This window comes from Coptis chinensis, chromosome 6, assembly GCF_015680905.1.
Source record: "Coptis chinensis isolate HL-2020 chromosome 6, ASM1568090v1, whole genome shotgun sequence".
Lineage (NCBI taxonomy): Eukaryota > Viridiplantae > Streptophyta > Magnoliopsida > Ranunculales > Ranunculaceae > Coptis > Coptis chinensis.
Window position 1 is genome coordinate 74,109,925 of NC_141461.1, and position 14,767 is coordinate 74,124,691.

The window sequence follows — 14,767 nt, forward strand, 5'->3', positions numbered from 1 at the left end:
CGTCGCGTCGTAATTATTTCTCCGGCTCATCCCGCTAAATTTAATCTTCCATATTCTATCTCTCCGCAGGCTATAATAATAACTCACTCCTGCGCGTAAGCTGTTAACTCGTGCCAGCTTCGCACGACGAAAACCGCTAACCGGCCTTTTGTCAAATTTTCGTATATGGATCGCTTACCTAACGTGACTTATGAGTCGGAGTTAAGTTTCAGTAAGTTACGTATGGTTGAAAAATAAACCCGACGACCAATTTACAAAACGGCCCTAGAGTTGATATGAAATTTACAAAAATACCCTTAATAATAATTCAGGACTTTACATGTGGGTTGTAATTACTTTGTCCCTCATATAGATGAGATTACAATCATATGTAATGGAAGACAATGAAGATCAATTTTCTTGAAATTTTACTATAGGTTAGGGTCAAGCCATAACCCTAAACTAAGATAAAAAAAAATGTAAAATCTCAAAACTCATTGGTGAAAAAAGATCTCTCGATTAGTGAGTTAACTTAACTGAGTTGGGAGATGTTAGTTGCAGAGATATGTCTCTCGATTTTCAAAATAGGGGGTATCTCAAAAAAAAAAAAAAAAAAAAAAAAAAAAAAAAAATCAAACAGGGGTATCTAAAATTAACCCAAAAACATAACCGTCAACTCAGTCAACTCGAAATCAAGAGTTCGAAGTAGGATATAAACCTAATGTTTGAAAATAAGAAGAAAGAAGCCTAATAACACCATAAAGAGTAGGCCTAGAAGCAAAACATCCCTTAATTTTATTTATTTATTTATTTTAATTTATTTATATTTTTATATTGCATTTTGAATCACATTGACCTATAACAGGTCACCAGTGGGTTATATTACACCAGTGATGACAGAAGTCGGTACAAAGACAGCACCAATAGTTGGCTCATACTCAAGTCGAGGACCTAATAGCATAACAGCAGAGATTCTCAAGGTTCGTTGCATTTTTTCATTAGTTTTTATTTCTCTTTTATATTTATTTTTTTATACTAAAGTTCCTCTCCTTAAATAATAATCTTGCAAACGAGTACGAGTATTTTAGTTGCGGCCAAACATGTCTCAATGCGTGAAATAATTACTGCTCATCCCAATCATAATTACTCGAAAACTCAAAAAGAATAACAAAAATGATGCGGAAATCATGAAAACGTACATCTTATCGAAAACTTCAAGTTAACACAAGTTACATGCTGTTGTGTGAGAAGCGAGAAATTCCATGTCTCAATTTAGCTTACTAATTTTGATACATTTCAGCCCGACGTCATTGCACCTGGTACGAGTATTTTAGCTGCATCAACAAATGACACATCGGGAACGACTCCACCAGGTCCCACTTACAAATTTAGTAGTGGCACATCAATGGCAGCACCTCATGTGGCAGGTGTCGCTGGTCAGCTTAAGGCACTATATCCCGATTGGAGCCCTGCAATGATTCATTCTGCAATAATTACCACAGGTTAGTACAATTGCATCCGATTTCTGTAAAAAATCTTCCTCCGCCTACCGTGTTATTTCCACTCCACTCCACGAACATTTTCTTTTCCAATATTTACTTCTCTTATTTTTTTCATAATATTTACAATACTCAAAACACAATGGATATGGTATTTTGAATTAAAGCTAAGGGCTAAAACATAATTAGACATATTAGTTCGTAAAGAATCCTTATTCAAATGCACAAATTATCAGACAATATACATTATTTTTCTGATTGTATCCTCACTCTTTCCTTTGAACTACATTACTATACCAATAAAAAAAAAAACAGTAATTTGCATGGTGGAAAAGGATAAAAATATGATTGTACATGGTATTGAACCTACTTTTAAAAAAAGTAGGGATCATAATTTGTCTTTAATCGGCTACTTTTTCAGTTTTTTACATGTGGAGAAAGTGGGACCCATTGTTACATAATCACATGTGCAAACCCACTAAATTATGGAAATTGCCACTATGAAAATTCTACATTGTTTTGGAGGCATACACACGAGCACCGCAGGTGTGAAGTTACTAGTTTTCATTTTTCAATAATAACTCTCTCCATTTCCATGTTCAGAGTCCTTATTTGCTGATGTTAAGGTACAAAGTTGCAAAAAACCTTTCTTACTTTCAGACCTAAAAATTTATATTTATCTTGAGTGGAAACGAAGTTAAAAGAATTTTAAAAAAAGTTGAATCTAACAAAAAAATCCCAACTAACGGTGCATTAGATCAGTAGCATTTTCATATGTAGGGATATATATACTAATGAATGTCATTATGCTTTTGCCTTTACTGCAATTTAAATGTAATGTTGTTAAAGATTCAAGAGTAAGGGTGTGCTTAATTATTTTGCATATTGTTGTGCATCACTACTAAGATGCTTTAACTAATTAACACGCCTTATATTTGGCGATCCTTGGTAGCAAAAAACATGATAAAATTAAAGAGCCAAGAAAAAAACATAAATATTGATTATAGATTTCATATTTTTACTACTTTAAAAATCACATCCACCTCCACCTACAATATTACAATAGTACTTTAATAACTTTTTATGTGTGACTCTTGGTCATTTTTTTTCCAGATTTGCCCTTATAGAAATTTGCATTTACTATTGTCTTAAACCTAAATTTTGACAGTTTTATATTTTAAATTACCAGAAGAAATTTTGAATAAATTTCAACATTTTCTAATCGAAATTCCAAACGAATTTTTTAAACTAATAATTATATTGTGGGCCCACATGCGGGTCCCATGTATAGTTGTGTGTGTGTGTGTGTTTACAAGCATGTACTGTATAACACGCACAATGTGCGTACATCATACTAGTTAAAAAATAGTGGGAGTGACAAATTTGTTTGAACATATGTGTCCAATATGTCGCATAAAAAACCATGTAATTTTATGGTCGATCTAACCGTTTTACTAGCTCAGCTTGCACTACGTAGAAAGGGGAATTGATTCTAAGTTTCTTTCAAACCCTAATAATTTCAATTACTTTGACAATTCTAGTATTAATAATATACTATATTTATTCTAGGAAGATCTAAACCGTCCTTACAGGGGTAGAATTATGAAAAGTATAGTATTTGTATCCGCTCTTTTGAAAGGGTAGTATGTCTTGATGCATAAAAGAATCGATTCAATGTGCCTTCACGTACAGTTTTAATTTAACGTTTAACATTTTATCCATTACTTACAAATTCTTCTTTTTTATCCTCAGCAAGTACAATTGATAACACAAATCAACCAATTAAAGATCACAACGGAAAGCCGGCGACGCCATTCGACATGGGTGCAGGCCACATTATGCCCCAAAATGCAACAGATCCTGGTTTAGTCTATGATTTGACATTTGAGGATTACTTAAGATTTCTATGTACCCAGCAAAATATCAATGCCGCTCACTTATCGAAACTTTCTAAACAACCATTTCAGTGTCCCAATCACTACAATCTATTAAACTTCAACTACCCGTCAATCACAGTCCCCAACTTATCTGGGTCAATCGCTGTAAGTCGTACTGTTAAAAATATTGGTACTCCAGGGAATTATAGTGCCTATATTGAAGAACCACATGGAATTTATGTCACTATTACACCAGATAGCTTACTATTCAAGGAGATTGGTGAAGAAAAGAATTTCACGCTTACTTTCCGGGCAAAGAAAGATCTGAGAACCAAATCATTACGTGTTTGGAAAGCTCGTATGGTCTGATCATACACATAATGTAACAAGTCCTATTGTTGTGAAAGCAGCATAAGTGAAAATTTATTTCATCTCCTTCTAATAAAGTATACATAATGAGACGAGTAGTATGGAATTGTTGTCAAAAACGGAATGAATGAGAATATATAAGATTTGACAATATTAATTTGAATACTTAATATCTGATATAAGTTGAATTTGTATTATCTGATATAAGTTGATTAAATGATAGAAATTATTTGAATATAAATGATATAATTTGTATCCATCTTCTATCATTTAAATAAGTTTGATTACTTTTTTATTATCTTTTTTTCAATGATATATAGAAGATGGATAAATCAAACTCCAACCTGAGATTCTTTCAATAATAAAAACTTATTTAATCAAATGCAACTAATGAGTAATAAACAACCAATTAGTAATTATTCATTGTTCTTTAGTAAATTATCTCTAGAGAACTAAGAACATGCATAGTGAAATATAGGAAAACTAAATCTATATATGAAACTACATATTTCACTACCCCTTATTATCTAGTTTCTATCTCTATATGACTAGAATAATTAATTAATAAAAGGGATTAATTAATAACTCTACTGCATTAAATTTAATTACGAATTAAAATATTAAATTTCGTTTTGGTATTTCATTTAATCCCTCCAATTAGAGTGTTACCCCTAGAATGAGATATGAAAATATAGTTTTACTCTTCCCCTTTTATAGGTGAAAGGGAGAGTTTACATAGATTACAAGAAGTCATGATACATTCACTTTTAGATCAATAAATATATCTTATCTAACCTGAAATCTTATCTATATCTTTCTTAGAAGTCCTATAATTTGCTTGCTAAATTAAACACTCAATTCGATCTAGAACCTTCTCTTAGAAAACCAAAATTTCTAGGATTAATGACGACCAAAAAGGACCTGATCAAATTCGGACCTCGAAGACCCCAGCTAACAAGTTGTGTGAAGTTATATACTATTGCATAGAGCTTGTCGCGTTAATCGTTTTGATATGTCACATGTCCCAAGTAGAACTACGGTTTTGTGAATTTCACAAGATTCAAGCACAACTTTTTGTTTCTGAACATATTGACTTAGTTTTACCCAAGGCCAAAAATATCGGTCGAAATATCAATATATCATCAATATATCTTTGATTTTGAGGTACTCGATATGGAAATAATGTGATATATCAATGAGATATATTGTTCGGACCGGTATATATTGCATATATCGATATATCGGCGATATATCCGATATATGTTATATATATATATCAATTGACTTTGTTTGACTTGTTGATTGTTTGACCAATCTTGTTGACTGTTGACCGATATTTCCAACTTATATCATTATATATCGGCGATATTTATGATATATATCGACATTTTGACTGTTTCACTAAAAAAGTTGGTATCTTTGATATATCGATATAGACCGATATATTTTGGTTTTTTGGGGGTTCGATATATTGGTCGATATGGAAAAATTGGGCCTTGGTTTTACAAAAGAATGACTTGAGTTGAACCAACGTAGAAGTCTTGACTTGGTCCTTTTTGAGCTTCCAATGGGATTCTCTTGGACTATATTAAAGGGTTTTTGCTACCTAGTTAGCTAGCTATATTTCGATCTCTTTTACATGCTAAAATGTGAGATTTTACTAAACATTTTCACAATTTAAGTACCAAAATCTACCAAAACATAAAAGCTATGATTATTCTATATTATTAAACAAATAATTGACCCATACAATAAGTTATTATGAGTTGGGGTTTAATATACAGACAAATAATTGACCCAGACAATATGTTATCAATATCAAATATATGGTGTATAGAAAATATATCGTAGAATTAAATTCTAGATTAAGAAAGTTTAGGATATATTGGTTTTTATTTCTATTTAAGTGACAAGTCTCTATATGTACGCTAAAAAGGTCTAATGGCTTGTAATCAAGGATTAATAAAATCATCTCCTAATATACTTCTTTACCTTCTCACAAATTGTTATCTTTGGGCACTTGTTTTCCCATCTACAACTTGGTATCTCATTAACTAGAAACTAGAAAACTTAATTATATTCTTGTAAATGTACAAAATTGAGCCAAAAGAAGAATCAATTAGGCCTTACACTAACATAATTATTTGCTAAGTAAGAAGTGCCGAAAGAAAAAGAATTGAGAAGACAATAATTTTCGTGGTTCATCATGTTTTGAGCCTACGTCCACAAAGAAGAGATTTTTTGTATCAATCGATAATGGTTTCCAATGGTCCAGATGAGTGGGTGTTAATGGTAACCCAAGTAGAAGAAGAGTGGGGCAGAGGAAGAGACATATTATTGATTCTCTCTTCCTATTTGTTGAGAATGATACATAGTGATCGACGCATCAAGGCACATAAGTAACCACTTTACATTACTGATAAATAAATTGCAGTCGGCCATGAGGTGCTTAATTATAGCTCCTTTGCCACATTAGAGTTGTCACGTGCCACTTGGTCATCATTAGGTGGATTTTCGTCTAAAGCACTGACATGTATAATTGGAGAATAAATATATGCACATACAGAGTCACCCTCTCTCGTTAGGTCGTTGATGTAGTAATCAAGTGTGTAGTTGTAGATGAACATGTTGATGTATTAAGATCGAAGAAGGATTTGATATGAACTGAGTAAAATCTTATTGATCTCTAATGGCAGTTACAAACTCTCTTTCTTTCTCTCCAGTTTACAATATTTTTTGTGGGAAACTTTGAATGACCTTTCTTTCTCCTGATCCAGTCTTTATATAATGTTTTCAATTAGCTTTGATCCAATTAGATCATGACGCGTGTCCATCTTCTTCTTCCTTCTTTTCTTCCCGCTCAAACCTGCAACATATGAAACTAATAGACATATCTCGAGTTAGTTATGGAATTACGGACAGAAATATCGTCCTGATGATATTTGCCCACGACATCGCCCCCTCTTGAAACTTTCAAATTTCAAACTCGAAAATTTGAATGTTTCGAGAATAAACTGCGAAAAATCAAATTTAGAAAATTGAAATTCAAAAACTCAAGCGGTTACTATTTGGAAATGAAAAATCGTGCCCAATTTGTCAGTATATAAACTTGCTGTCATTTTCTCTCTCTTCAATTATTTGCAAAACTTAAACATACAAAACCCCACCGCCATTACCAAATCTCCCAAAAGCTTCGGTTTGTATTTACTCGTTGATAGATCTTGAAGTACCTAAAAACTTCTACAAAATTAACAGGTTAGTCACGCATATTTATTATTATGAACTTCTTAATTTTTATTCTATCAGTTTCTCTCCAAACCCGTGTCTGTTTCTCATCTCTTTCTTAAATTAATAGGTCTAGGGTTAGGGTTTGAACTCGAACGTTTTATATTTACTACTGTTGTACTAGTTAAAATTTTGAATTATATATTTTGATCTGTTTCAGTATGGCTAGGAGAAAAACTTATTGTGTAAATTTTAGGCGAACCATTTCAAAACGATCCTGGCTTCGACGTCAAGAACGTATGCTTTTGAGACAAAACACATCACCTCGAACACCATCACCGCCACCTCAAAATCTCGATACGTGTGTAATAAATACTATAATATATAATTGTACGGAGTATAATGATAGCAGTACTGATAAGGGATATGATTCTAATAAAAAATTGGGTTAGTTAGACTTACCAATGATAGAATCAAGTCTTCCTCCTCATCTGCGACATCACAAAGGACTGATATCGATGAACCAGCATGGCAACCAACGTAGCTTGCTGCTGGCATACCATGCCACCCTTTTGAGACTGTGACCTCGGAATCAGAGCGTAAAATTATGGAAGATAACAACATATGGAGTAGAGGTTTGAATCCCAACTTCCCAAAAAAACCCAACCTAGAAATAGTTAGAACTGCATATCAGATACCAAATACTGTCACTCTTTGACATTATGTTGGAGGTAGGAAAGGGACCAAATGCCAAAGTGGTGATGCCTAGTCAATCATAATCAGTGTTGGGCAACTAGCTGCTGGTTTACGACTCCCCTTGACCGACCTCGATCGAGAGGTATTGAACCATTTGAACCTCTCTCCGGGCCAAGGCATGGGCAACTTTTGGAGATTGATGTATATTTGCAACTACTATAATGCCCATCTTGACCCCATCATGCAGAGATCCCACAAACTTAGGCTTGTCGATATTCTGAATCATTATACCTTTGTTGAACGTACGGAAAAACCCAAAACTGGCCCATCATTTCCTACTGGTTACTTTTATCCCAAGAAGAGGAGCAACCGACAAGGTATCATAAGAGTGAACAGGGATAGCGACTGTAGATGGCCTCTTTATCCTTTCATCATTTCTGGCCAATGGGAATCATCCAGACCTATCGTTGTTCCTTCTTTGGTGCACCATGTGTTTAATCTTGGAGGTAAGTTACCTATTACGACTATCTTAAAAAGTTTTCCGACATTCCATCTCGGACCTTTTATCTGATTGTCCTATATTTGTGCCATTGTTTCAATGCTAAGACCTGCCACTTTGAGAAGTCATGGAGATTCTACTAGAGTAATGGAGCTTCTGAAAGGCACTGACGAAGAAATAATTGTTAGAACTGGTACTGATAAATATGGAAATCCAATCTCGAGTGTCGTCTTACAAGATGTCGACAATTATCTTGCTCTTTTGTATACTTTAAAAAGTAGTGTGCTTAGAAGTCAAGATCCTTCACCTTCCCAAACTGCTCCATGTTTATTATAGCCTTGTTCTTCTGAAAAAATGTTTAGAAACACTTTTGGTTTCTCTGAATTACCTCGTAACACTTCTCAATGCTATTTTGATTACATAATTAATGGCTTTGCTATGATTGAAGATCTTTTTCCAAAAATCAAACAAGAAGTTCCAGACTTCTATAATTATCCACTTTCGCCAGATGTGTTTGATCACCACTGCTTATTGTACACAGATATGGCCTCTCTAATCCCCCGTGGGAATAAAAGTGCAACCTACAATTTTCTGTCCTCGAAAAAATCAATTAGAGGTAGCTCCTCCCAGGCTCCCACTAACTCCAAAGAAAAGCATGCCAACACTCATCAGCATCAGAAGAAAAGGAAACAATGCTCTACAGCTTAATTGTTGCCTAATGTTGAGACGTCAAAATTTTTGAAGACTACAACATCTACAACACCTGCCTCGGTGCCAGCTAAACACCTTGTTGCTCCCTCAACTGATCATACTAATGCTCAACCTAAATCTCATGCTTCCTCCTCTTCTGCTGAGGTTTTTATGCTAGACCTGGTTCTCCACAATAATCGGAGGGTTCTAAAATCTTCTTCTTTATTTGCTGAGCCTCCGACACCTAGACTCGGTGAGGCAATTGTGCTGAACACCATTCTTCCTCGAGATCGAACAACAATGGCTGAAATTTTGATCACTAAACGATTCCAAATCATGTGTACTTCGCTTGAAAAGGTACGTATATACTTTTTGCCTTGCCCTTATAACTGTTTGACCATTATTTATAATGCACCCATTTTCTGTATTCTTGATTGCAATTTAAAGTTGCTGATGTCAGTCAATTCGAGACCGATATGGCTACCTTCCGCCATTATAGGGAAGAAAATGAAAAACTGAAGATGGATAATGAACGCCTCCAACATTCTTTTGAAAAGGAAAAGAAAAAACATGCTCTCACCACCACAGATAAAAAGGCTACTATTGATGATTTGAAAAAAATTGTTGAGGAGAACGCCCAGTTGGTGAAGAAAATGAAAACATAGCGTGATGTCAATCTAAATATGAAAAAGAAAAAACATAGCTCTTAGCCCATATAACCCAGGCCAATCTCAATTTGGCTGAAGCTGATGAAAACATGGATTATTGTATCACCACCATGAAGAGTTTCAGGCCCTATCTTCCTCAAGATCTTATTGATCGATATAAACTTAATTCTGGTGATGAGAATATAATTACTTCTAAGGCTGCCATTGAAACTGACAATGATGTGGTTGAGACTGATAAAGAGGGTATTGAGACTGATAAAGAAGCTAGCGATGATGATGTTGAAGCACTTAAACCATCCGATATTGCGACTACCCCACTTGGTCAAAGACGAAAGGGGATGCAGTGTAACAGGGAAGGCTGGGGAGTATAGGATCATGTCCGCGAAACCTTAGACCGCGGACGTGGCACTGGTACGGCTATAAGATGAACCAAAGGATGGAGGGAGAGATGGACGATTTGGATTGGGGCGTCCCAATAGAGGAAAGGAGACCAAATCAGCGGGACAAGGAGGGGAAGGCAGCTTAGTAAGCTACCCTGGGGAGCAGGAGAACATAGCCACAGAACCCTAGATTGCGGACGTGGCCTAGGTACGGCGAAGAGGAGAGCCAACAGATGAGTGGACAGATGGATGATCCAGAACCGAAGGGAAGGGGTATAAAAAGAAGCGCATGAGGACAGAAAGAGGGGGAGGTCGCACAGTAAGAAGGGAGGAAAGAAAAAGAAAGAGTGAAAAGAGAGAGAGAAGAGTGAGTTAGGGTTGTAATATGAGTTTTCTTTCCAAATACAACTTGTTTAGTTTAGAGGTTCTTAAAAATTGATACTTAGCAATATTAAAAAAGAAATTTCGAATTTCGATACTACTCCACTTAAAAGTAGTATCAATTGATACTTAGCAATATTAGAAAAGAAATTTAGAATTTCGATACTACTCCACTTAAAAGTAGTATCAATTGCAACGTAGAATTATTTAAAAAGAAATTGGAAATTTCTATACTACTCCACTTAAAAGTAGTATCTATTGGCACATACCTTAGGTATCGAGATAGCTCTACCGATACCGTTGTCTTTGAACTTTCTTTGACTTGGTATCGAGTCAAGGGCACTATAGATACCAGGCTTTGAATTACTAGTTTTGCTCTTAATGACAATTTTGGTAATGAAAATTGTAATATTTACCCACTGGCTTAAATATTTACTCAACTTAAAGATTCACATTATCAACAATAAATGAATTCAGAAAACTGACTCAAAAACCAACATGCATTGAATTTAAACAGTATCATTCAATGAATTAACAGTCTTAAACTGTCCCGTGCACAGATAACCAAGAATTAAGTTTTCAACTAACTCCATTAAGCTTCCTCGTTTTCCTGCTAATCAATATTAAATTTCCTCGTTTCTATAATTTTTTACTTCTTTAAAATGACTCTCAAACTACATGAGTCTAACTTGCGTTTTGCAATTTTCTTACTTAAAACAACAAATTTCTTAAAAAATATGTCTCATCTTTCATTCTTCTTTACTACTTATGTTGTTTTCATGGTTCTCCCTGAGTGGTCTCATTAGTCAGATTGCCCTACCAGTGAGTACTCAGACGATAAAGAAGAAAAAGAAGAAATAGAAGAAGAAGAGAAAGAATAAGAAGACGAATGGCTTTGAGACCTTTATTGCTATGAAAAAGGTGATGATGGGAATTCAATTAATGGTGATGATAGTGATGAGTATAAGGATGATGAGAATGAAGATGAGGATGAAGACTGATGTTTTCTTTATGTTTTTTACTGTTCAATGTTCTGTTTATTTTTGAAGAATTGAAGAATAAACCAGCTCTGTTTTGCTTATTTTATCTGTTTTCAATGAATTATTATCACACTACTTTTGCTTAAAATATTCAATTTTTTCATATTGCAATAACCAAAACCAAAAATTCCGATGCTACTCCATTTACAAATATTATCAAATGACACTTGTAATAATTCGGAATTCAAATTATAATTTTGATACTACTCCCCTCAAAAGTAAGACTAATTTGTACTAAGACATATAAAAATTTCGGTGCTACTCCACTCAAAAATAGTATCCCTTGTGTTATATACCTTAGGTGCTTGCCTCTTTGGTCTTTGACCTGGTATCGAGCATACGACATTACAAATACTAGGATTCTCTTTGAGCTTATTTGATTTTATCTTAGGATGATTCTTGACTTGATCTCTGTATCATCACGATCTTTACCTGATATCGATATTTCTGCCAATACCAGGATTTTCATCACGATCTTGACCAGATATCGACATTTTAACCAATACCAGGATTTTCATCATGATCTTGACCCAAACTCGACATTGCTGCCAAAAACTAGATTTTTTTACCCGAACTAGACATTGCCGCCAAGAACTAGATTTTTTTTACCCGAACTCAACATTGCTACCAAGAACTAGATTTTTTTTACCCGAACTTGACATTGCTGCCAAGAACTGGATTTTTTTTCCTGAACTCGACATTGCTGCCAAGAACTGGATTTTTTTTATCTGAACTCGACATTGCTACCAAGAATTGGATTTTTTTACCCGAATTCGATATTGCTGCCAAGAACTGAATTTTTTTACCCGAACTCGACATTGCTGCCAGGAACTGAATTTTTTTACCCGAACTTGACATTACAGCCAAGAACTGGATTTTTTTACTCAAACTCGACATTGCTGCCAAGAATTGGATTTTTTGAGAACATGATTTTTTTACCTGAACTCAACATTACTGCCAAGAACAGGATTTTTTAACCTGGTATCGAGATGAGGATCTACAGATCACCAGGATTTTTTCTTTGACCTGGTATCGAAATGAAGATCTACATATCACCCATAATTTTTTCTTTGACCTGGTATTGAGGTGCAGACCTACAGATCACCAGGATTTTTTCTTTGACCTGTTATCAAGATATAATTCTACAGATAGCAGGATTTATGATATTTGTATAGATATTGCCTTTGGAAATTTCAATCTGCTTATTGAATGCATAACTTCGAAAAATACACCATGACAATTCAAATAGTATATTATTTATTGATAAAATGCTTTCAAATTGCTTACATTTTGAGGCTTTGGTAATATTACACCTTCAGTCGTTTATAAGTAATAAGCTCCATTGATCCCCACTTTGTGAATGATGTAAGGCCCTTCCTAGCTTGCTGCTAGTTTGTTAGCCCATTTCTCTTTAGTTGCTTGAGTGACCATTTTCAAGACCAAATCACCTTCCTGTAAACGTCTTTCTCTCACTTTCTTGTTGAAAGTTTTTTTGAGCTGCCGATGGTATGTGTTGAGCCTTAATCTTGCTTGATCTCTTATTTTCTCGATATTGAGGACTTATGCTGCCATTACTTCATTATTTTGGCCATTCATTAAGGCTTTGGTTATGGATGTCGATACCACCATTTCTGATGGAGTCACTGCTTCCATGCCATAAGCTAATGTGAAAGGAGATTTACCAGTGGCAGTTCGGGGTGTCATTCTATAAGCCCATAGAACGCTGTTTAGCTCATCCACCCAGAGACCTTTCTTGTCCTCCAACTTTTTCTTGATATTATCCATAATTGTTTTATTTGTTGCTTCTGCTTGCCCATTACCTTGAGCATAATATGGTGCAGATGTGAAGTGTTTTACCTTGTATGATTCCAAGAAAGCTTTTACTTTTCCTCCTTCAAACTGTGGCCCTTATCCGATATTATGGCATATGGAAAGCCGTATTGACATATTACCCTTTCGAAGAGAAAATTTATCACATCTTGCTCTTTTATATGTTGTAGAGCTATGGCTTTTACCCATTTGGTGAAATAGTTTGTGACAACGAGCATAAATCGCCTTTTAGCTCTTCCTAGTGCTAGAGGACCGACAATATCCATGCCCCATGACTAACAAGTTTGCTGTCAATATAAGATATCACTTGTGGTTTATTGAATTCTTTGCATCCACCCACAAAGAGAAGAATGTCCTTGGACAATTTGACTGTTATTTTCGCAATTAATATATATTACACCTATCCATGGATGAAAGTTCTTACAAGTAGGAGATTCCATTCTCTGTCCTAGATCCCCCCTAGTTTGCATGTTTCCAGATGATTATTAACATCTTGTCTGTAAATTAGACTTAGGGCCTCAGTTGAGTTTGGGCTCTTGTTAAGGGAATATCTAATCGTGAAGTGTAGGGGTGTAGCATGCACAATTTTCATGCATGGTTGGATATGAAGAGGACCAATACAACAATACTTCACAATTTTTCTTTATTCAGGTTAATCCAACTATTTACAAACTGTTTGTCTGATCTCTTGATCAATAGGAAGAAAATAATATACGACATGCTCAATGTAAGGATTGGATTATTGGCCTCTGGTATGTTATGGATATGATGAATTATCCAATTGATTAAAGTATGGATTGTTGTGGATTTCTAAGGGATTTTTAGTGTTCTTGTCGAGGACAGGAATCTTCAGCTTTAAGATGTAAACGTTGTTTGTTACGATTGCCTTTTTGTAGGTATTCTCTCTAGAATGAAAGAAAAACATTGATCTTAGATATTTGTTGGATATCGACTATTACACTTTATAGTCTAATGACAAAATTTGAATGATGCTCTACATCTTACTAACTATGTTCTGAACACAAAGCTTTGTTGACCTTCACTCTCTTTGTAGTTTTCCAGTATTAGGCTTTAGTTAAAATGAACGCAAAGATGTTAGGGTTTCGGTTTGGTAAAGTTTATTTAGTGAATAGTTCTGTAATAAGCTGCAGCCTGCAGGTAGTGGTTTCTTTAAAATTCTATCATTCAACTTTGAAAATTTAGTTAAACTTAGAAGATATCAGTTTTTATTTCTTGATTTAATTTCATTTTGTTATTTCTAATTCAATGAAGTTTAGAAGTGAGTTCTAAACTTGTGATGGAGGAGATATTTCTTTGGTGAACAGTTGCTTTTTATACCCTTTAATGAGTTTTTGAGCCGAGGTTAGATAATGATTTTGCTTCAGCGTAATTTAATGCCAAATCGGTTTTCGATTAGGCATCTATTTGTTGGTGATATTCATTACTATTTGTTCAGTATGGAAAATAATAATAATTTGTAGATTCTTTGTTTTTAGAAGAAGAGTATAGTTATTATTTGTTAATGTCTGGAAGGTAAACAACATAGGTGAAGGGGGGACTGAATGAATGAGCCAGAATCTCCTTGGCAAGAATAGGATTAGTGATCATGTTGTGCCATGACTTGCTTACACACT

General features: G+C 34.6%; 1 protein-coding gene across 1 annotated transcript; it reads left to right on the forward strand.

The window, feature by feature from the left end:
* The first annotated feature begins 844 nt into the window (after positions 1–844).
* LOC147494422 (subtilisin-like protease SBT5.3) lies at positions 845–9,873 on the forward strand. Its single transcript, XM_086568136.1, has 5 exons — positions 845–959; positions 1,280–1,481; positions 3,231–3,718; positions 8,889–9,191; positions 9,559–9,873. Exons 1-5 carry the CDS (start codon positions 873–875, stop codon positions 9,871–9,873), a joined length of 1,395 nt encoding a protein of 464 aa, XP_086424262.1. The 5' UTR covers positions 845–872.
* Positions 9,874–14,767: the final 4,894 nt, after the last annotated feature.

Excerpts from the sequence above, each read along its gene's own strand:
- LOC147494422 (XM_086568136.1), top strand. The coding sequence starts at position 873 with ATGACAGAAGTCGGTACAAAGACAGCACCAATAGTTGGCTCATACTCA. Across the intron at positions 3,719-8,888 it reads GTGTTTGGAAAGCTCGTATG|ACTACAACATCTACAACACC; the intron begins GTCTGATCATAC and ends AAATTTTTGAAG. Across the intron at positions 9,192-9,558 it reads TGTGTACTTCGCTTGAAAAG|GCCAATCTCAATTTGGCTGA; the intron begins GTACGTATATAC and ends CATATAACCCAG.